Source organism: Triplophysa rosa, linkage group LG1 (genome assembly GCF_024868665.1).
Source record: "Triplophysa rosa linkage group LG1, Trosa_1v2, whole genome shotgun sequence".
Lineage (NCBI taxonomy): Eukaryota > Metazoa > Chordata > Actinopteri > Cypriniformes > Nemacheilidae > Triplophysa > Triplophysa rosa.
In genome coordinates this window covers 31,851,042-31,874,489 of record NC_079890.1, presented here as the reverse complement: position 1 = coordinate 31,874,489, position 23,448 = coordinate 31,851,042, and the positions used below count along the sequence as shown (strand labels likewise).

The window sequence follows — 23,448 nt, the reverse complement described above, 5'->3', positions numbered from 1 at the left end:
AGGGAACAGTTTCCAGTCACAGTTTCCTTACAAGAAACTTAAATGCTAAAAAAAACATGCCAAATATTACCTAAGTAATAGAGGGCTAAGCGTGTGGTTGGTGAGTTTGGTTGGTTGGTTGGGTCTTCTAAGGTAAATGAAAGGAATTTAGGTCACTACTAAGATGTAAAAAAATCAATAGCTCAGTGTAAAAATTTTTTAAAATTATATTAAATAAGTACATGCCCCAACACACACTGATCCCACACCATAAATACACCTAGGCTAGAATAGCTCTAACAATCTGTATCACAAATGTAAAAAGTTTCAAAACACCCACAGGAATACTAACAAACTATAGTGTGAGGTTTTTAAAACTAAACCAATGCTAAATAATAGTTATAGAGCATTCCAGTGAAGTTTAAAATACATTATATAGTAAGAACATTGACACAATCTCCTGCTACTGCATATATTGCCGAATAGCTTCTTTAGAGGTCAACTATTATCTGGGTTTACATGTCAAGGAGTTTATTTTCTAGATAACATAAGGATTGTCCTTAAAGGGACAGTTTACCCTCATATGAAAATTCTGTCTTCATTTACTCACCCTCAAGTTGTTCCAAATCTGTACACATTTCTTTGTTCTGATGAACACAGAGAAATATATTTGGAAGAATGCTTGTAACCAAACAGTTCTTGGCCACCATTGACTACTTAAGTAGGAAAATTGCTTCATAAATTTCTTTGTTTTGTTGATCACAAAAGAAGACATTTTGAAGAATGTAAGAAAGCAAACTGTTCTGGAGCACTTTTGCCTACAATTGCAATGTTTCCTACCATGGTAGTCAATGGTGGCCAATAACTCTTTGGTTACAAGCATTCTTCCAAATATCTTTCTCTGGGTTATTTTTATTTTTAGTGAACAGCCCCTTTAACCCCGAGAAGTCACACAGGTTTGGAACAACATGAGGGTGAGTAAATGAGGACAAAACTTTCATATGGGAGTGAACCCCTTAAATAAATGTGCTTAATAAAACAAAAGTCTCAAAGAAAATTTGTGTTTTTAATATTTTTATTCTTATTTGGTGGGTAGTTCAATAGAAGCAATGAGGAACCTGCGGCTGTATCATATTGCTGACAAAATCCTTTAGTCGTGACAAATATTAACAATTTTGCGTGAAAATTGTCTTTCTATATCTCCCTTCCTTTATCTCTCGGTAACACCATGTTGAGTCATTTAACCACACAGCTGGATAACAGTAATGCAGTTGAGAAGTTATCTTCTTCCGTTTTACTTTTTCTCCTCACACTCTTTTGTTACTCTGCACACCTATGCGTACCAGCAAACAGACGGGCATGTGCCTGGCACTCGAGCGGTTTCACATACACTCAGACATACACACACGCACACAGACTGTAAACACTCTTTATGGAGACGTGAGGCCCTATGCAAACACAGCAAGCTTCTATTGAGCACTCTGCTAAGAGGGCTGCAGAACAATGGCAGGCCAGAACATCCATCCGCAGATGTGTGTGTGTGAGTTTCTTGCAGACGGTGTGAGTAAAATCCAATTATCAAGGCCATGGCATTAACATTCCTACAGTCTGGCAGGTGATGGCAGAGTCTTTTCAGTCTGTAGGGCCGCCACACCCCGACAAAGGCCGACGATGAAGACGTATAGACGCGGAGCGGAGGTCCCGTCGGGGTGTGCTCACAAACACAAGGCCATTCTTAAGGAATTCATGGCTTTTGTTGTTGGGGTACAACAGGCTGTCTGTGTCATTTGACTACATGGAGGCTCGGGGTGAGAGTTGTAGTTTCCCAGTGAAGACACGGTGCACTAGACGGAGAGGGAATTTAGCGCTGGCGAGTCAAATTCCATTACAAAAATAAGCTACTAGCCATTCGTTGGGAAAAAATACCAATGAGGTCTTTGGTATCTCAACTGTTTCTCATAGGTGTAAATAAAATGAGGAGTGAGATTCGCTTCGGATTATTTGATTACTATAAAAAACACCCTAGAAATCTCACGTCGTCTTAAAAGTTTCAGAAAAGATTGCAGAAATGTTTGTCAACGTCTGCAATGCAAAGTCGGTGATTTCTCTAGACGGTTTCATCGGACGCACACGGCTGGCCCGATGTTAAATTCTGATCTGTGTTTGGTTATAATATAACAATTTATATTAATATTAATTTATATATTTATTTAATACTCATTTATATTTTATTGTATATGTTGTTGTCGCTGAAAAGTCTGAATTACAATACTTTTCCAAAAAATTCAAACTGTTCTGGGAAAACTTGTTATTTGAGAAACACCTTTTGAATTGGATTTATTAAGTGTCAGATAATAAACCATTAAGGCAACAAGCAACATTTTCAGGCAACAAGCAACATTTACAATAGTGGCTAGTGGTCCAGTGATATTTATATTTGTGATCCCAGCAACTCGTATTGTGATTTATAGCAGCGTTGCTACACAGGGTGTGCGTGACTAACATCATGTCACATGCTACATGCCAGTCTGTGTCCTGCCCTGAACTCAAGTGAATATACATATATAAATACTCTCACTCACACACACTCTGTCAGCACGCATGGGCACTTAAGAGAGATTTTTCGTGTTGCACATGCAAGCAATGCCCTGAGAGCTGTAAAGTCCTGTGATTTATGATATAGCAATGATGTAGGTGCTGACAAAGTCTTTTACACACACACACACACACACACACACATTCAGGGTGATCTGATCTCCTTCGGAGATGCCAGACAAGCACAGTAGCAGAATGATTGGCGGTGGCCCTTTGTACTTTACGAATCCGCAGGTGCAGCACAAGAGAGAGTGTGTGTCTGTTGTCACAAAGCCCCGTGCTGTTCTGCTCACTGCACTTACACAACTCATCTAAGATCAGATACTCCTTTAAAAATACCAGCCTATACCAGCTTCCAGCCAAACCGCAGCATTAAACAGAGCTGACTGTCCAAATCCCACAAGATAACATGGGAAAAAATGGGGGGAAAAAACGAACGCTTTCCTCTCAAAGCTGAGGACTTTTTCCATTCATGAAGAAACTGGCGCCTCTGTAGCAGCGCTGCTTTCTTGACAAGGTGAATAAAATGAAAACGGAAGTGCAAATGTTATTCGAGGCTTTTCGGATCCTGTAAGTTCTCCACCTTAACTTAACTAGATCACTTTTCAAAATAGAAGCAGAACTGAATTTTTGCCTTTTCTTTAAAAAAAAAGTATGTGGCTCTTGGTCCCTTGTAGGTAGTTGCCAGGATGCAGCTGCTCTGAGCTGCTTATAAGTGTACTGCTATGTGGTTGCTAGGGTGCTTTCTTACTAGTTTAAGAGCACATCCTACCTTCAAAGTCAATCTACAGAATTTTTCCACCCATTTTATTGTCCAGCAGGCAAATATTTTAAGTCCGATTGCTTTTAAAATAATAGCACACCTTTTGCATCATTTGTGTGCATGGCACATGCAGTGCAGCACATATTACGTGGCAACGTTTATTATTTAGTAAAAGGGATTTCATTTCAAAAAGAAAAGAAATTCTTAGCTTCGTATACTGTCGTAGGCTAATTGAGACCTGTTTTACTTCATCTATATGCATTGTTGTTCTTTTGTTGCACAAATTGCTTCTATTCTTTGGATGCTTCTTACGCTTTGGATAAAAGCGTCTGCCAAATGACTAAATGTAAATGTAAAAGCATTAGTAACAATGATGCTTGTCTAAGCTCGTCTATTCTCCACCCACCCAGAGCACTTCAAACAAAACTCTGGACAACAAGTGAATTTGTGGGCTGGATTGCTATTGTTCATAAATCAGAGGAATAATCGTGTCAATGTTCTCCTGTACAAGGAACTTTAACATGCAATAAAAACATACTATGCCTGCAAGCAATCTCCCGCAGGCCAAGGTGTGTGTGTGTATGTATGTGTGTGTGCTTTGGTGTATGTATGGGAAGTCACATGGGCTGCCAGTTCACAAGGTCTTCTGAGTTAAACAAAACACAGTGTAGGCCAATGTTTACACGTAATCTTTAAAGAAATATAGAACGAAGGATGACTGATCTACAAAAGGCCTAAACATTAAAGTCAGAATGAAATGACTTCATGAATGAATACGGTGTGTGTCGGCGCGATGGGGTTGGTCAGTCTTGCCACGGTTGGTTTCAACTCCCCCACACACTTCCAAACTTTCTCTTTTTCTTCAATAACTCTCTGGCTTTGTCCACAGCCAGAGGGATCGAGCTTAATTATTCTTGGATTCGGAGTAGAAAAAAGTCAAAGCCCTAGCTTTCCTCATTCACTTGATTCATTCATGCTCTCGGCTTTACTTTACCATTTCGAGCCTGGCATCTCTTTTCCTAACTCATTTTAGTCCATATTTAGTCACAATGCACTCCTGACCTTACTGTCCATGCTTCTAACAGCCAGGAAAATCTAGACCAGATCGTAGCTCTTCTCCAAAACCATCTAAGTTCAAGCATCAAAACGATTGATATCTGCGCGCATCTAACCCTAGAATAGAATATGTGAGAACACTAGTCTCACAAAGGGTGTCTATTCATTCGAGTCCATCCGACAGTGACCGCTGCAACACACACTTCATCATTACAAACCCAGTGGGAATGTAGTCCCTGACAAGCCACTTCCCGCCACACGTACACACAAGCCAACCCAAGCAGCCGTGTAAGTGTGCATGAATACGCGAGCGTCTTTGTGCTGCATTATAGTGACCTAAATACCTTAACTACTTCTATACATAAACACTGTACATGTGCTAATGCTATTCAGTACAAAGGTACTCCGTTGACCTATACAAACTTGATTGAGCTGGAGCGGCAAAGCTAACGTCAACTCAATAAAAAAACGCCAAGCACTTTAAAACATTTCTCCACACTCCCATACTGTACAGATTGGCTAAGCCAGCGGGAGAAGGGGCAGGTTGGCTAGCTCTGGATTACGGTCTGACAGTGGCCCATTGTTAATTGAATGCCATGTGTGAAAGCTACAGAGAGATTAGTTTGTGCAGCTGCTGCCATTTGTCATAACTGCCCTTAACAAGACACACATGGTGGGTTGTGGTTCAAGCCGCAAGAGTCCCGGCCTTTTTCGTTCTCACTGACCAATGCTTTAGCATTAGCTCAAGAAGATGTTTTAATAACTAAACACAAGCGATGGGCAAAACTGCACAGTCGGTGGGTTGCCTGAGCAACAATTCAACTAATCAGTTTTAAGGAAGCCCTCAAGACAGCAAAAACCAGAGTGAGGCACAATATATGGGTTTCCTAATTTTAGCTTTTATCTTTGATTTGATGGCATTTGTCTTGATGGGTCTCATACTGATAAAACTGCTTTGACCTGAGCATGGGCTACCATCAGCATTTTCAGGACACATCAATTAATGTGGCCGTATTTTAGCATTACCAATAAAAGCTAATTCGCCTGGTTCTTTTCCATCTAGAGAACTGATCCCAATCTAAAGCAATGTACTTTTACTGCAGCTGCCGGATGGCTCTCATGAGTCGATAGACCAGCAGGCAGACGGACGGACAAAAATATATATTTTTCAATAATCGTACTATCTGACAAACAATCTCTCTGTATCACGTGCAAACACTCACTATTAAGAAACAAAAGTTTAGCAATCATGCATTTGTCATTGTAAGGGGAAGGCTAAATTCAATACATCCTCTCTGGAGAACAATAGTCAACTTTCCTCTAATCCTTCTTATAGTACTTACTATGGTTCAGAGTCTATATCTAAGATGGAATTGTTTTGAAACTTGAAAAAGACACTGCCAACCATCACACGCATTGTCATACATCCACACTGATGGCACGTGAATGCATTGGAAGCATTCCAGAAGTTATGGATTAGAATGTTTTGAGGTTTAGGAGTATCCCATTATTATGTGTCCTATAATGTCAAACATCGAAATCATTTCTTTCTTTTTAATAATTAAAGATCCAATGTATGAAATTTTGCGACATCTAGTGGTGAGCTTGCGAATTGCCACCAACGGCTCACTCCACCCCTCCCTTTTGAAGCACTACGGTGCTGACACAGGGCTGAGATGTTGTCACGTTTTCGCTTCTTTGACAAAGGAGATAACGTATTTACTAAACACACTCTGTGGAGTAGTTTGTCCCTTTAGGGATACTGTAGAAACAACATGGAGAATTCCATGCAAGGGGACCCGCGGTGTGTGTAAATAGAAATAGCTCATTCAAATGCTTCATTATGTAAGGTTTTTATAAACCTCTGAAGACATAGTAATGTATATTAAATTGCATTTCTGTCGATCCTCTAAAAAAAATCACACACTGGACCTTTAAACACTGCCACAACTAAATGAACGAAAAGGAAACAAGTGAATCTTTGACCCAGCAAAGATGAAGTAACTGTGCTTTCTCTGGCGCTCCAATCTTTATTGGACCACATCATTACATTATTATTTTGGGAAAGAAACAATGTAATTGTGGGTTTAGGGCCTATGCACATGTACTAGCCTTAATTACAAACTTCCCTAGCTGAACTTGGAACCCAATTCTATAGCGCTTACGCTCAAAAATATACTGGCAGTACTGACAAATGCCATGGTGGAGCTGCGGTTATCAAGGCTGTACGCCTGATTTTGTCTAAATGCAGGCTTTAGGGACTGAAGTGTGGGCGAGCATGTGTGTTTTTGTGAGTGTGTAAGAGTATGCGTGTGGGTGGGTGCATGTTCTACAAAAGTCAGAGAGGCACTGGGGTTGAGAAAGAAGGAAAAAAGTTACGATTCCTGGGCCAGGCAGAAAGTCCAATTTGAGAAAAATTCCAGTAATCCAGAGCCAATGCGTATATCCTTTCAGTTCATGCTCTTGTAATGAGGAACATGCGTATCCGTTAAAGCCCTGCATTCATTAGCTGCCCGTTATCGGCAGTGTGCGTTTAATCACCACCACCCGATTGGTGGTTCTGCACCGCAGTTTAACACACCGACTTCCCAGAATCCACTGCTCTGAACTGTCATAGGATAGGGAAAATTCCAAGAACAGACATCTTTAGAAAGGAAGAGTAACAACAAGTCAGCAGTTGGTGACAGGTGGATGCACATTACACACTCTTGTGTGCTTTTTTTTACCATTAAGGGGCAAGAAATCAAGTTTTACAACCACTAACAACTCACAAACATTAGCCAAATATGATTCTACTGTATGACTACTATTTATCTTTGTATATAAAAGCAATATATTGAGGCAATAAGGTTAGGCTATTGAAAACAAATGTAAGTCAAAAATGTATTTGTATTCCACAAAAAATGTACACTTAAAAATGTTGGGTTATTTTCAACCCAGCGTAGGGTCAAAAAGGGACGAACCCAGCATTTTGGTTAAATTAACCAGGAAAATCTTACATTTGACCCAAAAATGGGTTAAAACAACCCAGCATAAGTTCATTTACAATCCAACAGTTGGGTTTGTCCCTTTGTGACCAACGCTGGGATGAAAATAACCCAGCATTTTTTTGAGTGTATAGGTTTGGAAAGACATTAGGATAAGTAAATAATTACATCATTTTCTTTTTTAGGAGAAACATTCCTGCAACATAAGGTGTGCTGAATATTTTCTCTGTAGATGAATTGGTGATATCTCTTAACAGTGAATGACCATCTCCTGACTTTCTTTTTTAACCAAAGTCTGGCCTTACACAATGAAGCCGTGTGAAAACAGGATGCTATTATCACTGGGGGAAAGAGAGTGGACAAGCGTGTTTTGACATCTGTCGTTCCCATGATTACTAAGGATTGTTTTTAATGTTGTTCTACCTCACAGGATGTCCAGCAGTAATTACAAAACCTATACTCATTCCTTTGCAATAACAATCAGATGCGTACAATTCCGGATGATGCTTGCCTTGCCAATCTAGAGGTAGGTGTAATTTATTTTATTGACTTTCCAGGATAAATCCGATTAAAAATATTAATGCTAACCATTCCTTAATATGCTAAACACACCTGTCTTTGGTTGACAGCACTGAGTGGTGGCTTAATGAAATCTGCCTTTAAGACTGTAAATCGTAATGGATAAATAAAGGATGAAGGCAGGTACCTCCACAAAGCGTGGCACAATAGGCTATGGATAACAGTTCTGGCATAACTTTTAACCCCGCAAAAAGTCATTCATAAAGTGTTTACGACTCTGGAGCCGCCTATTCGCCAGACCTGACCCCATGGCATCCCTCCCCTTCCACACGGTTACCTCTGGGTCGTCCGTCTCAGCGACGGGAGGTACTGTACCAGACAACACAAAAGAAGAGACGGCCATCACTCTGAATCCTGTCTGCCATGAAAAGACTTCAACTGTGGACAGAGGGGGGGAGAAGTCACTGTCTCCCATGGCAACCTCCTCGATTGTCTCTGGCCTTCTCTGGCAGCCATTCATCGGGCCGTCCCCTAATGAAGGACGCCCATCAGCGTATAGACGTGAAAGAAACCGACTGTCCCACAACGGAGGAATCCAGACTCGCTCTCTCTCTTTATGTCTGTCTCTTGCCCTCTTCAGCTCCCCAGGTCCTGCAGTTTCAATATGGGTTCTTGCGCTACCTTAACCCTAAACCCCCTCTGACACTCTTTTGTCTGCTTCTCGCTGTCTGGATGATCTCCATCGGTGCAGCTATGTGATAAGCATGTTGGGTTGATGGAAGAGCGGAGGCCATTACGGGACGGTGCTGGTCCGGTCTTGGAGCGGGGAGGGGGTTGGGGCAGGAGATCCAGACACCCCATACAGTGAGATACAGTAAGGGAGGATGGGGCCATCCATCTTCATTTAAAGAACGCATAGAAGGGAAGGAGGGGTTGGTGCTGGTTCTCTTGTCAAGAGGACCCCAGGGAGTAGCAGTGCCTTCTGGGTTCTCACAAAGCCCCTGTCTGCACTGACGATGTGTGGTTTAGGAAAAGACTAACACAAGATAAGTCGTGGAAAAAAACGCCAGAAAAGTCTGTGAACCCTGAAAAGAACTTTTTACGATAGCAGATTCTGGCATCTAAGTCAACATTAATGATAGGCCGTGTGCTTCCACCACTTTTGATCATTCCAAAGGGAATATCCCTTTCTCCAGACCACACACTCACGCAGACTGAAGTGAAGCAAAACCCGCGTTGTTGCACAGACCCTTCGACACTCCTCGTAACCACAGAGATTTATGTACGCATTACAGTTTGTGAAAGAAAGAAAAGGAGGTTATAGTGCGCTTAAGCCTGAAGGTATTCAGTCAACAAAGAGTCCCGGAGACAACACAGAGACACGATGCGCACAGATAAAAATGCACCACAAAAAGAAAGGAAGGAGAGAGAGAGAAACATACAACATGGACGTAACAAGATAAACGAGAGGAATGACACCACGCATAAAGACGGCTCGATGGAAACGAGAGAGTGAGAGAGAACACATGGGGGGGTTCCTTTGCAGCAGCATGTGGAGTAACATTACACCTATGAATTTAACCAACAGTGGGGCAGGGAGAGAGACACTGAGGACAAGAGAGCGATTCAGAGGGAGGGGGAAATCAATAAGAGAGGCCAGAGAGCTGGAGGGAGCTCTAAATGGATTAGACTAAGGGAATGTGTTCGATAGGTTATGGCTTTTGCGTGAGATAGTCACCGCGGGCCATGCAGAATACTAATCAGCACTGCGGCCTCTGCTTTACAGACCTCACTGCATGCTCAGCACAAATGCAACAACCTCAACGCCGAAGCTCCACGAGATCACAGACGCATCTGTGGATTTGTACGGTAGATTTGTTTGCGGTACCCGAGAGGATCCCACGTTTCTCAGTCGCATTCCCGCGATGCTTACATCATAGTCTTTCAGTGGGATGTGATCAGATGGCCTGTTTGGTTGCTTTGAGTGGAAGGAGATCAAGTTCCTCCAAAGAACACCAAATGGATGGTAGAGGTTAAATAAGGCCAGCACATGTCTGACTTTATCTGTGCTCTGGCATTCAACAGCTTGCACGAGCTTCCCAACATTCACATACGGCGCTATAACGTTACAGCTTACATACTTTCGAAAGCAGCCGCTAAAGAAAAAAAAACGTTTTGATCCCTTTTGTGGTACAGATTTCTTTCTTTTACAAAAAAAAGTACACAAAAATACACAAATACGCTAAGAACTGTGTGTTTTAGTCAATCAGGCTCTTTAATCGGAGGAATCTCAGCAGAAAAGCACTCACAACACCCACAGGCCTCTAAGATTATCGTGTGGATTCAAGTCGTAGTGGCAAATCCTTTCACCGCCCCCTCCCTCCTTCTCTTTCCCTCTTTATGTTTAATGTGGCGGTACACCAGTGTACTAAAACATCAAACAGAAGCTATTGCCTTTCATTTCCACAACTGAAACCAAGTCGTGCATGTTGTAGTTCTTTTCTGAAAGCAAAGTACCAACAAACGCTTGAATCGGGGAGAGGGAAAGAGGAAGCGAAAAAAGAGACCATCTGTACTGATTTTGGGGAGCCAGTCAGTAGCTGCGGGCCATCAAGTGAATGTGCTGAACACTTTTTGTTTCTCTCCAAAGGACAAACTCTGCCTCTGCCACACGGGCTGGCTGGAAACAATTAGCAAATAAATAAATAAATGACTAAATGAAAACAAATGCTGTGGCTGTGTTGCGTTCTATACTCTTGTAGCTCGGTCAAGCTTTGGTTTGGGCCTCAAACTGTCAAGGGGTTTCTGTGTGTATTGCATCCCTGCCAGCTGTCCATTTAATTCTCATTTTTACACGTTACAGTTTACACTGTGTCAAAGAATGCTGCGGAGCAGTATCGTGGATGAAAAATGTGAGGGTTTGCAAAAGAGGCCAAGAGTTGAGAATATTTTCATTTCTAATGGAACGCAATTTCAAGGCATTCACTTACGAATAAATTTAGGCGAGTCCTGTTACACTATAATAATAAGGAAATATAGAATTTATTTCAAACTGACTCCAAATCACTTACAGTATATTATTTCTATAACCAAAATTTACCCTTTAATACGGAAGAGTATTAGGTCCAAGCAATAAAAAAATATATAAAACGTTTTGAGATTAAAGTCATCATAATGCGAAATTAGACCCGCAGTTTTTCGGGGAAAAAAGTCGAAATTAAATGTTGAGAATAAACTCAATAAATTTCGAGAATAAAGTCGTTGTGTTTCGAGAAAAACATCGTTAAATTTCGAGAAAAAAAACTCGAAATAAAATGTCGACAATAAACTCACTATACTTTGAGAATAAAGTCATTGTGTTTCGAGAAAAAAATCGTTAAATTTCGAGAAAAAACTCTTTGAGAATAAAGTCGTGTTAAATTCTTCTAAAGAGACCCAGCCGCTGATAGTATTTCTTTGTTACTGAAGGAAAGCCTAAAGTATAGCTTGACTAAGTGATACAACTCTGCCATGTCCTCACATTCAGTACTACGCAATGAACATGACGCTGATATAGGATAAACGTTTATTCTCGATATTTTATTTTGACTTTTTTCTCGAAGTTTAACAAGTTTTTTCTCGAAACACAACGACTTTATTCTCAAAGTATAGTGAGTTTATTGTCGACATTTTATTTCGAGTTTTATTTCTCAAAATTTAATGAGTTTTTTCTCGAAACACAACGACTTTATTCTCAAAGTATAGTGAGTTTATTCTCAACATTTTATTTCGACTTTTTTCCCCGAAAAACTGCGGGTTTAATTTCGCATTATAATGACTTTAATCTCAAAACGGTTTTATTTTTTTATTGCTTGGCCCTAATACTCTTCCGTACTTTAATAATCTACCAAAAAAAATTAGTAAAAAAAAAGATTCTAGTAAAAAAAATCAAGCACACAGAGTAACAGATAAAGAGACTGACAGAAAAAAGTGAGAGTGAAGAAACCACTAGCCGTACGTCACTGACAGGGGTCATGACCTCTAGGTCATGCCGGCTTGTCCTGACCCTGCCGTATATTCAGCCAGCTAGAAAACTAGAAACAAACAGCTTCTCTACACACACACGCAGGCTCATAGAGACCCAATTGGGAACTCAGTGTGTGTGTGCATTTGTGTGTTGGGGGTTTTGGCAAGTTCAGAGAGGGAGTTTGATGAATGACCAGCTCTTCTAAAGGAGCTGGCAAACGCTCCGCTGACCCAGACAACAAGAGGTCACCAGTGAGCCGGGGGTCCAGGTGCTCCCCAAATCGACCCCCTGGCCTGCCCCCACGCGCCACAAGCCGCCGCCTCGTTTTCAAAGATCTGTTGTGCTCAATTAAACTTCACATGACACCTTCCGCATCTTTAGCTGAGGTCTTGACACGGGGGCCAAAAGCTAAGTCCTGCAGTCGTAAAACAGACCCCTTTAACATGCTAGAACAAATAGGATATAATCCACCCGACATTAGAAAAGCAGCCAATAAAACACTGGCTAGTTCACAGGGGACCAAAATAAACATTACAGAGTTTAGAATAGGAAATCATGACACCTTTACATTGTTATTGCTATCTTAAGATCTTGAGATTGTGTAACACCTTATGGTTGTTTAGTAACACCAAAAACATGCGCTTGCAACAGTAACGTGGACCTGAAATAAAAATGAGAGTTAAATATTTGAAACAAACTAACTGTCAGACAAATGTGAATAATAATGTGAGGCTTGACACAGCACTTAAATCACCCAGGTATTTTTTTAGGTTTTCCGTTTTGAAAAAAAAATCTTAACACTATACTTTCAAATATACTTGTGAAAAGTCACATTTTTCTGCAGAGAATTAAACAGAACACACTAAAACAAAAGTGTGTTAACTACACAGCACATCTTCAATCATAAAAATGCAAATTATTAGCATACTTTCACTCTCTAAAATGTGGCCTGGCAAGTGAGAGTTTTGATTTATGAGTAAAATAAACATCGCTTCACATGTTCAGACTTGACTTGCAGGGCCAGTAAGGAATCAAAGAATATCAATAGCAAAAATAATCCATGCAACTTCTATCTAAAGCAAAAGTGTTTTTCATATAAGAATAAAACAGATCACACAAATGGAAGTGAGCCAACAGCACACAACACACGGATTTAATTTAAACGCAATCGCTCAGAAAGTGCTACATTAAAAGCGGTGTCCTGAATTTGGTTTAACTGGATAACTGTGATCTTGATAACGTTATAATCATTTTACGAGAGAATGGAGCTGAACAGCTCACACACAAGCACAATGGCATGGATAGGCTTGGTGAAGCATAGAGGCAGGGCATGGCGCGATGCCCACCGACAAGCCTGCCGCCCCTCATTCCTGTCCTCTCCACCACCTTTTCAAAGGACCGAATTTACCAAGGTGCTATTACAAACACTGGCTAGTCTTCTAAGACTTTGCCCATGAACTCTAAGCGAAGTGTCTAATGCCTTTACAGATGCCAAGTGCAGCGGTTCTCTCTAAAACACCTTTAGATTTAAACCAGATCACGTCACCAGACAAAGTACTAAGTGCACACAACACTAGTCGTGTCTAGTAGTGTGTGAAACACACTGTTACTAGAAATAAATAAATTGTTACCAATTGTTGGTTGTCATCGTACAAAAAACTTCCCTGTTCTGGCATACGAACGTCAAAAATCTGCCGAACACGATTTACACTTTCAATTCTCAACCACAGACCACAACCCACAATTTCCCTTATGATGTGGGTAAAGATTTCCTTTTGCTTTAAATACTATGTTTTATTTTGTTGGATTTTGAAGTGAATAACGTCAGCTGCCATTCCGCCGCTGTCAGAAAACTTTCCTCCGTGCCCACTGCATTGCGGATGCCAACTAACGAATCAAAGGCATGCAGCAAGCAGACAAAGAGGGTTTGATACCAACCGCCATCCTCTGTCACTGGCACTCTCCTGGCACAACGCTAACAAAATGGCCGCCCTGGGTACACTGGCACAATGTGAGGCCATTGTTTAGAGATGGGCAATGGATACTAGAAGCAAAACACGCTGAACTGTCAGAGTAAGCCCCTAAAAGAGAACCCACCGTTTAATTGCTGACCTCAATATTATGTAATACTAATATTTTTTTAATAATTTCAGATTTGTAAAAAGGGGGAAAAATATCCTTAGTTACTGTATCTGAGATGTATGACATCATTTTACAGATAAAACAGATAAAAATCTTAAAGTATATATCTATAAATGTAAATAAATTACGAGTGTTCATATGTGAAACATGTCATGCTCCTAACATGACAAGAATTGACATAAGATAATAGTGGCCAGTGGCCACTTTGTATTGATCTATTCAGAGCAGTATACGAGACATAAGCTACAATGCGAGAGCCAACAAGCGAACGAACGCCATTTTACAAAGACACAAAAGGGATTCTGATGCCAACCATGGTGCCAGTGGCAACCATTATTGTCCCTCCGCTCTGCCTTCTGCTTACCCTGGCACTTCAGTTTCACAAAATGGAGGTGCAATGCCCGACGATAGCCCAACTCTTTTTGAAAACACTCACATACACACAGAACTACTGGGCCAAAGGCATTATAACATTATTTGTGGTAATAAAATACGAGCTGTTTTGAAACAAAAAATGAGAATGATATTAAAATACTTTTCAAACAGAAAATCTTCAAGCTGAAAAAAACGAAGGAAATGTTTGGGTTAAAGCCATTCTCATCCAGACTCTGCTAAACGAATAAATGTAAATGAAACAGAATATTTACCAACTGAATTACAACCAAGAGGAGAAAAAAATAAAAACATGTTATCCACTAGGATTGGGTTTACTTTTCAACTAATCCAAATTTAGTGCCGTGTTAAATTCTGACACTGGTCTTATCATTAAAAAGTGCACAAGCTCATTCTAATAAATAGAGGACACTTCTAAAGTCTGCAAATGTAAAAATAACTTATAACCATTTAAAACAGACTGGATTAAATTATCACATTTACATTAAATGTATTTGTCTCAACACCTTTTAACCCACTAGCTAACATATCACTTGTAATGTTATTTGAAATGTTTCCACCTTTCTACCGCTTACCTTGGTCATGGACATAGTATGCCAGAAACAAGTCCAGCTCTTTCACAGAGACAGTGATGTGGTGGGGCTGAACGCAGAGCGCTGGGTTAGTGCAGTGCGGGGACTTGACCAAACGCTCCCCGTCTGTGCTCTCCAGCGGAATCCCTTTAAAAAGGATGACCATGACCAGGTCCAGGCGCCACACTTTGTCAGCCTGCCTCAGGCAGTCAATTCTCCGGATCTTGCCCTTCTGGTCGGGGTTGGAGTGAACGCAGCACGGGTGCTTTTTGCCCGTTACGCTGAGCACAAAGTCTTCCCGGTACTCCTGCCGGATGTCCTTGCGCAGCTTGGCCAGGAGACGGGACGCCCATTTCTGCTTGATTTCGGGTTTCTCGCTGAGCAGCTCGTCTTTCACTGCACGTTCTTCATCCTTGGACATCCGCTTTTCGTGCTTCTTGAAGTACTTGCGTTTCCTTGCCTGCAGGTTGAACCAGGTGTAGGCTATGGCACGCACATGAGGGAGCAGCGCCTCGATGAAGGGATGAAACTCATCCTGAGAAGAGAAAAAGGGAGAGAGGGAAAAAGAAAAAAAATTAGCAGGAGCAGAAGTGACCTTTTGGCATGAGTTCTCACCTGAGTTTGCCAACAGCCTGCGTGGCCAAAAGCAAGACAGAAAAATGTTTTTAAAAACACTGCGAACAAAAGCTGTTTATAAGAAGCTAAAAGTAAATAAAAGTGACCATTTAATGATCCATAAAAAAATAAAAACAGATGCAAATTTAACAAATAATTTCAAGAATGCAATTGATTTAACAATTAAAGTAACGTCCCTTTTGAAGAACTTTGAAGCACTAAAGTCATTAATAAAATATTTCAAGCAAAAATGCTCATCTACCATTTCCACTTCGACTGCAGGCTGCGTTGGCCTGCCTGCAGGTGTTGAGGCACACAGAAGAAGGATGCCACTGTTTTCTGCGTCTGCCCGTGCCGTGCCAGCACAGAGCAGTTACAGAATCGCCAATCCCTCACTCCCCGTCTTTCTCTCTCTCTCTGCCCCCCTTCTATCTCTCGCTCCCTCTCTTTCTCCAGCCATGCTCAAAGAACCTGTCCGTGTGTTGGCACAGGAGACCAAGCACCCCCCTACTTCCAGATCTCTTATCAAAGTGTCCTGCATTCCTGAAACAGCCCCCATTACAGAGCTCCGCATAACCTTTCGGAAAAAGCTATAGAGAATCACTAAATAACTTGGACAAGGACAGAGCCCACTGTCATCAACCACGCTTGCAAAGACGTCAAGACAAATTGGGACATGTCCTTTGTCTAAAATGAGAGTATAAAGCTTCCCAAGGCCGGAAATAAGTTAAGGCTTTTAAATATAAAGGCAACAGTGAAAAAAGTGAAAATTGTGGGGAGGGGGACAATTTTACACCTTCACCAAAAAGCTTCCACTCTTTTTACTATGAGGAGGTGCTTGGGAATCACTTAATTTGTTATCATTAATGTACCGCATTAATTTTAAGCCTCTTCAAAATCAGACCAACATGGACAATGAAAATGGCATCTTGGCACACAAGGTACATTCTTTGGGTCCCAGAGCCGTTTGGTAAGAAAGGCATTAAAATGCCAAACCAAAACTAACCGACTCCTCAAAAACACGGCACAGTTAATTCACACTTGTCATATTCAGTGCAAGCCTTTTTTGTCTTCATATGCCCCAACTTGTTATGTGGCATTACACTACAAACTGAGCAAATGCAGTTTCCAATGTTTTTCCAAATCTATAATATCCGAATCACCTTAGCAAAAGAAAGTTATTCAACAATGTTAGGAAATATAAATCATGTTTTAATACACCATTTTTAACAATAATCGCTGACAGGAGGAAAATGCGACATGTAACACTTTTAAAAGCACCGTTGCTTAATAGAAAAAAAGAGAAAGAAAAAACAAACAAGTTTGCACTCTATATGAAAAGGTATAAGAAAAATGTTTTGAGGATACAAAAGAGTATTTGTGTGAAAACTCTCATGGTACTGACAGCGAAGAGACAACCCTTCACACACTGCGCAAACATCTCTGATTTTTTTCCACTGCTATACTGAACTATGAACAAGGACTGATGCGAACTAATCGGAGGGAGTTAAACCATACATTGTTCTGCATGCTGAAGGGCGACAGCTTTCTGGGAAACCACAACCAGCACACCACTGCCTGTATATCTGTGACAGTCCCACAAACATAACCCATACTCAACCACTGTATAAATACCAACAAGACTGCACAACTTAGGAATGTTTGTGCAAACCTCCACTCAAATATTTGCAATGGTGTGTGTTGCACAAGAAAAAAAGTAAGTCGCCGAAGAGTGTGAGTTTTCTCAGTATGTCGTGTAGTCTAGGAATTTATAAAAAATTAAAACAGATTTAAAATGTTGATTTTGTTAAAGCATCAGACCACATTCATATTATTGTTATATAAATAAGTTCAATTAAGATCTTTGAAATGTTTCACATACACCCTCATGCTACATTAAATTCTCCACTATCCTATAATCCTCCTTGCCAAACATATAGGCTACATATATACATATTAAAATATACATATTGAGAATTGGCCAGTATGCAAATAGTAATTTATTTAATCCTATCCGCAACCAAATTAATACCGAAATAAAAATGCTAAAATAAATTGACCATGATATTTGCCCCACCATTTCAAAATTATTACTAAGTTTGAATTAACATTTTAATAAAATATTTGCTAGATAACCCTCTGCTGTTTCCCAACAATACCCTATTAAAATTAAACATCAGAAGTCCCTAAAGTCTAGTCACTTAAAATATTTTCATAGTAAAAATAGCCAAATTAATTAAATATATTTTCTACTCAGCATATTTATCAATGCCATTAAAACCAATCATTTTTCAAGTTTAAAACGTTTATAAGTGTAGGACAGTAGGCTACACTAGGTTGTGGGCCGCGCAGGATCGAGCTCTGCACTCACCATATCTCAGTCAATCACTCTCTCATGCCAAGTTAAATATAAACAGTAAAATTGTGTCAGCCAAACCCAGCGGACTCTGTCCAACCACTGAATCAAACCTTATCATTGTTTTCATCTTAATTCACTCTGTGAGAAGAGCTCCCAAGACAAACTAAAGCACGTTTTCTTAAAACCGATGAAACATACAGACAGCGGGTTTCAATATGAATTCTCGCACAGTGTATTTAAACTCACTGTCTTGAAAGGACGTATATGCATGAACAACATAATTTATCTGCTTTGTTTTTTTGCATCTCATTATAAAACAACATTTGTAAAACAAACTGGGTCATTTACAAATACTAATAATATTTGTAAATAAAATTGGATAAACTTTTGGGGAAACTTTGGTCTGTTTAACCACACCAGTTATTCAAATGAGCGCACTGCGCTGTGTCAAACTGGGAGAAAAACTGCGCAGTGCCTTCAGTACATTCTCCCACATAGCCGCCCTATACATTAAGTGGTCCGCTTTTAAAATTCACATTTTAAGCAAAGCGTTTTTAATTTAACATTGACTTTAGCAGAATTCATATTGTAGTTAAGTCTAAATGAATCCACTACCTCGCGGCTTTATTTTCCCACTGGCCTTTTGTACAAAGATACAACGTCGAAGAAGTTGTTCAAAAATGAAATGTAACTTTAAAATGTACAAGAGAAACGTCCAATAAATGCGCATAATGACCAGAGAATAATGTAGGATTTATATGCTATACTGTAACAACTATAAGCAATTAGCACAGACCATTTCCAAATATAAAATATATAGACAAATATAGAAATAGGCTACTGATATCAATACCTGTGTTAAGCAAATCGGCGAATACATCATGACCTTGTTCGCCAAAGCAAATCGCGCGGTTATCAAAGTCCTGAAGGATTTCACAGATGATCGATATTATCGGTTCATTCTTCAGAGCGCGTGCTGCTCCGTGCACTGCTTATGAGTAAGACCTGATATCCTCATTCAAAAAAACCACGGTCTTATCCGGCAACGGAGGACAACTGGAGATCCTGCACTGTGCATTTAACCGATCCCGTCGACTATTTAAGAGCACAACAGATTACAAAGCGAGTGAATCTAAAGACGCATCCACTGCGACTGATCTGAGCGCGCATCCGAGTGAAAACCTACCGGAATGCGAGAGTTAAGTTTAAAAGACGAATGCTGAAAAAAACATCGCACGTGCAATAAGAAAACTTGTAGGCGCCTTATTTCTGATCCTATGTTTGCTTTTCAAACTTGATATAATATGGGCCGGTAACACCCTCTAGTCTGCTGGAGCCTAACAAATCAGTCTGAAGATTTTTTTCCGCTTTAATTACACACTCACACTCCTCCTCTTCCAGCGAATGCATATCCCATATCTCCAGCCCACCTCGACTGCACCTCAGACCATGACATTGACAAAGATTTAAGCAATTTCCCACTTTTTATCCAACTGCCATGATTATACGCGAGGACTTTAGACGAGCATGTAAAACTGGCAATACGACGCTGCGCAGCCTGCGAGCACTGTACAGAACAAAGATTTTGCTGACACCTCCAATTAGGCTACGATCATTTGGGCAATTCATATTTGTTTGCAATAAAGATGACGAAAACAAATACACCATTTTATGGCCACTTTTTCTTTTGATTATAGCCTACTTAGCAAGGCAAACGTTTAGGCAAAAATAAATTGCATTATTTGTGAAGCATACAGCAATGGTATGACACACACAAGCTCTGAAACACAAAAGCTTATTTATGATGTGAATGCAAGTTTGGGCCTGCAGATTTCAGTATGCAAAACAAGTAAAATCAGGGAACAGGAGGATTTATTCATGTTTAGTGTTACTTCTGAGGTGTTTGACAGTTCAGTATGCAACATTTTACAGGGGTTCAAATTTGGCGCCTGTTTATAAGAATGAAAATAAAAATACATACGTGCACGACTCTTACACTTATACCAGTGTGGGGTAAGCATAGGTCTGGTTTGTTTGCTGGACAGATAATGCCATAACGTTACACCGGCATCTTGCGTCAAAGTCAAAGCCCACCCCCCTCTTTCCAACTATGAAACCCACGAGCGTTCAACTATGATTTTATAAAGGGCACAGAATCTAGAGAAGCACAACAGTCTAAATACCTTCAGGGTTAACCAATGAATCGGTTTGTACACACGTACGGCCGTCCGTCGACTTTGAAAGGCCTTTAAAGATAATAAACATTTGACAGAAACAAAGGGGTATTATTCGAGCGCAAGATCCTTATTAGATTTAAGTGTCATTTATCTCTTTTTAGGAAAACTTAATAGAGTTTGACAAAGAGTGTCATTACGTAAAACAGAACCACCAGACAAGCATTTCAATGAAGGGAACTGTGAAATGGTGACAATAGTAAATATCAACATAACTTGTCCAGGTATTCACGCTAATGCACCGTGCCAAAGTGCACTGCTATTCAACAGGGGGAGAGTTTTAGCTAACACAGGAATCATGCCAAGAGCGGATCTCCGTAGGCACAAACTCTGTCACCAACTTCTGACACAATGATATGACCCAAATAGGACGCCTGCCAATACATGACATAAACAATCCAACATCTATCGTTTTCCGCGAGTTTGCAGTTTAAGTGTCTCGTCCAGGGAAATGAAAGCTATGTTCTACAGACAGCGTTGAAGAAGTTACACGCGCGCAACACAGTAACTCGAGAAACAATATTCACAAAATGTTAGTAAGACAGTGTTTTCCATCATAACGTACCATTGCACTGTATTGCATGGAATTGAAGGGGATTCCTGGAGGCCGGATGAAAATGAAGCCGGTACGTTCACATGTCTCAAAGTAAAAAAATAGTGTTTTTTTATTTTTTCTCTTTCCTTGTCTTTTCACGTTGTAGTGCTTACAAAAATGAACACCGGAAGAGAATTCTTGGCAGACAGGCGGCAAAATCAAGTCAGCGAGCCTCTGATATTTTTTTCTCGTCCTTCCTCTGCGAGTCAGTCGTTTTGGATAGCTTTTTGGTGGTTGAGTTGAACGCGGTCCAGAATAGGCTGAGTTTTTAGCAGTGGGAAGGTCTGCGCCTTTACTTTCTCTGTCTGTCGTCGCTGTTGCTCGCAGCAGTCGAACTGAACTGTGCATTGGGAATACATCCTCGATTCTGATTGGTCGACGATGCGCTCTGCGTTCCATGCCCAAGGCCCCTCACTTCCGCTCGGCAGGCAGTGTCACTATTTGCATATTAACATTGACCAAGTCCCATCAAAGCGAGACCGACCGAAATTGAGACTAGTGCCTGAGGTGAGGTCACATTCCTGTGTGCATTTTGGACTTGGACATTAGTTTTCATGGATTTTCTATAAAAAAATACTTTAAACAATCAATTTATTATATACATTTTAGAGGGGTGAAAATGATATAAATCAGTTCTTCCTCCCTTTTTGATTGTGTCCGGGTGTAGTAGTTTTTCTGTTTTGCATTAAAACAATTAATCATTTTCCAAAAATGCCATTGACAGGCTATGTTTAAATAATTTTAAAACATGTAGGCTATAGCCTACAGTGTTGTTACTAAAACATTGTTAGAAATGTGTATGGTACTAGGAAGAAAGACAGTACTGTTAGAGAGCACAATGATGGCATTGATCCAGAACAGAACACCACCATTACATACACGGTTCTGCGGTGAATCCAATAATTATCAAATAATGCACATTTATGTGAGAATGTTTTCCGATGCACTTTCGCATCCTTAACGTGTACTATATGGCACACAGACAAGTAGATACATGAGCAATAAAACTGTGTATGCATTATGTCACCTGTCTTAATAAATAAATGGCAATCATTCACTGCAATGTAGGCCTATATATATTATGTTATTCTGTTGAATTCTAAATTGTTATTTTAGCAATATGATATATTAAATATTAAACAATATAATATGGTTTATATTTACCTCAATCAATATAGCCTATTTATCTCAACAAGAATATTTTTGTTTACCTTATATTTCCCTATAGGTGAGTTCCTGCTAAATTTTTCAACGTGTTTTACGGAACCCATACATTAAACACTTTGTTATTGTTGTTTGTTGAGTCCATATTTCGTTGTGAACATTTCTTAATCTGTTCATTATATTTTAATTACAATAATAGTTCATGTGGTTGCTGTTGTTGTTATGCTATATTCTATTTATTTATCTAATGCATAGCCTAAATGTAATTCTTTTCATGTGTCGCCCCGGACAAAGACTGAACTGTCACTTGCGGCACATAATCTGTAGGACACAAATTATACAGTGAAAAGTTCGTGTTGGTCGTGTGATAGTCTGTAATACTCGTTCCCAAAACAAAACGCTACTAAATGAAAGACATCAGTTCTCAAGACAAATGAATCGTTTGGAATTAACCGGTAACCGTCTTCTGGTTTACAATACCACACTTGTGAAAACAAACACTCGGTTTCTTGGAGCTTTATATCAAGTAGGTGGAGTGTGATACGAAATGAAGCGAAGGGGCTGCAAATTCTAGACATAAACTTCGGCAAGCCCAGTCACGAGCATAGGCAAGAAAATCACTATTAGCGCAAATATTTGTATGAATTAACACAAAGATGGATCGATGTTCTTCTGGATATTTTTGTTTATTCTGTTCACTTGTGGCTGTCAAGTTTAACATGAGTTTGGATGTGTGTCGTGTGCGCGCAGAGAACCTCATACAGCCTCCGACGTAAGTTTCCATTTTTTACAGAGGTATAGGCTCTCAAAGCATCCAACGCCACATTTTCTATACAGAAGTTATCGTTTTACCTGTACGTTATGTTCTGCGGACGCAGTAGGCGATGTTTCGTTTCAGAAGTCTCTAGAAATTATCAATAATATTCTAAAGATTCCGATTCTAAAGAAAATCTGTACTCATATAAAAACAGGTTTTCACAGGTTAGGAAAATTGGTGGTTTGCTATTCAGTCTCTCTTCCTCGAGTTTTACATATTACCACTGGATTGTCATTTGATCTATTGTATCATGCTGCTCCCAACGTGCACATTAATTTTTAAGTGTCGAAATATCGAAATTCTTTCATTAAATGCAAAATGATTACTGCTTTTGAACAATTTTCACCACACATTAAAAGTGTTTTATAAGCCCATAAATCAATTAAGTGGACAACAAAGGGGCGCACGGCTAATTTAATAATGTCTTAAAGATGAGCCTTACCTCGTTGTAAGATCATCTTCTCTACATGCCTCATCTTTACGTCATAATTTTTACTCATGAGTGCAATTAATAGGGCTAAGTTTTTATGGTTTCTATTACACATTTTATTTTTATTATATTATAGTACCCTAACATGTATGACATAAATTAGTAGAATCTTTTAATTCATTGGATCATTAATTTGTGTTCCATTTATGCCTTAAATTGTTA

The 23,448-nt window shown here is 39.9% G+C and overlaps 1 protein-coding gene across 9 annotated transcripts in view; it reads right to left on the bottom strand.

Moving 5' to 3' along the window:
* LOC130562677 (nuclear factor 1 B-type-like) overlaps positions 1 to 23,448 on the bottom strand; it is an 85,858-nt gene that overhangs the window by 54,568 nt on the left and 7,842 nt on the right. For 2 of the 9 annotated variants that reach the window (XM_057347879.1, XM_057347870.1), the window contains exon 2: positions 15,016 to 15,547. In XM_057347879.1, coding sequence (XP_057203862.1) covers positions 15,016 to 15,547 — 532 coding nt within the window. Of the gene's footprint in view, positions 1 to 15,015; positions 15,548 to 15,889; positions 16,188 to 18,839; positions 19,545 to 20,785; positions 21,144 to 23,448 lie in introns of those variants that run through there. The other 7 variants (XM_057347848.1, XM_057347840.1, XM_057347859.1 and 4 more) reach the window with 7 other exon arrangements.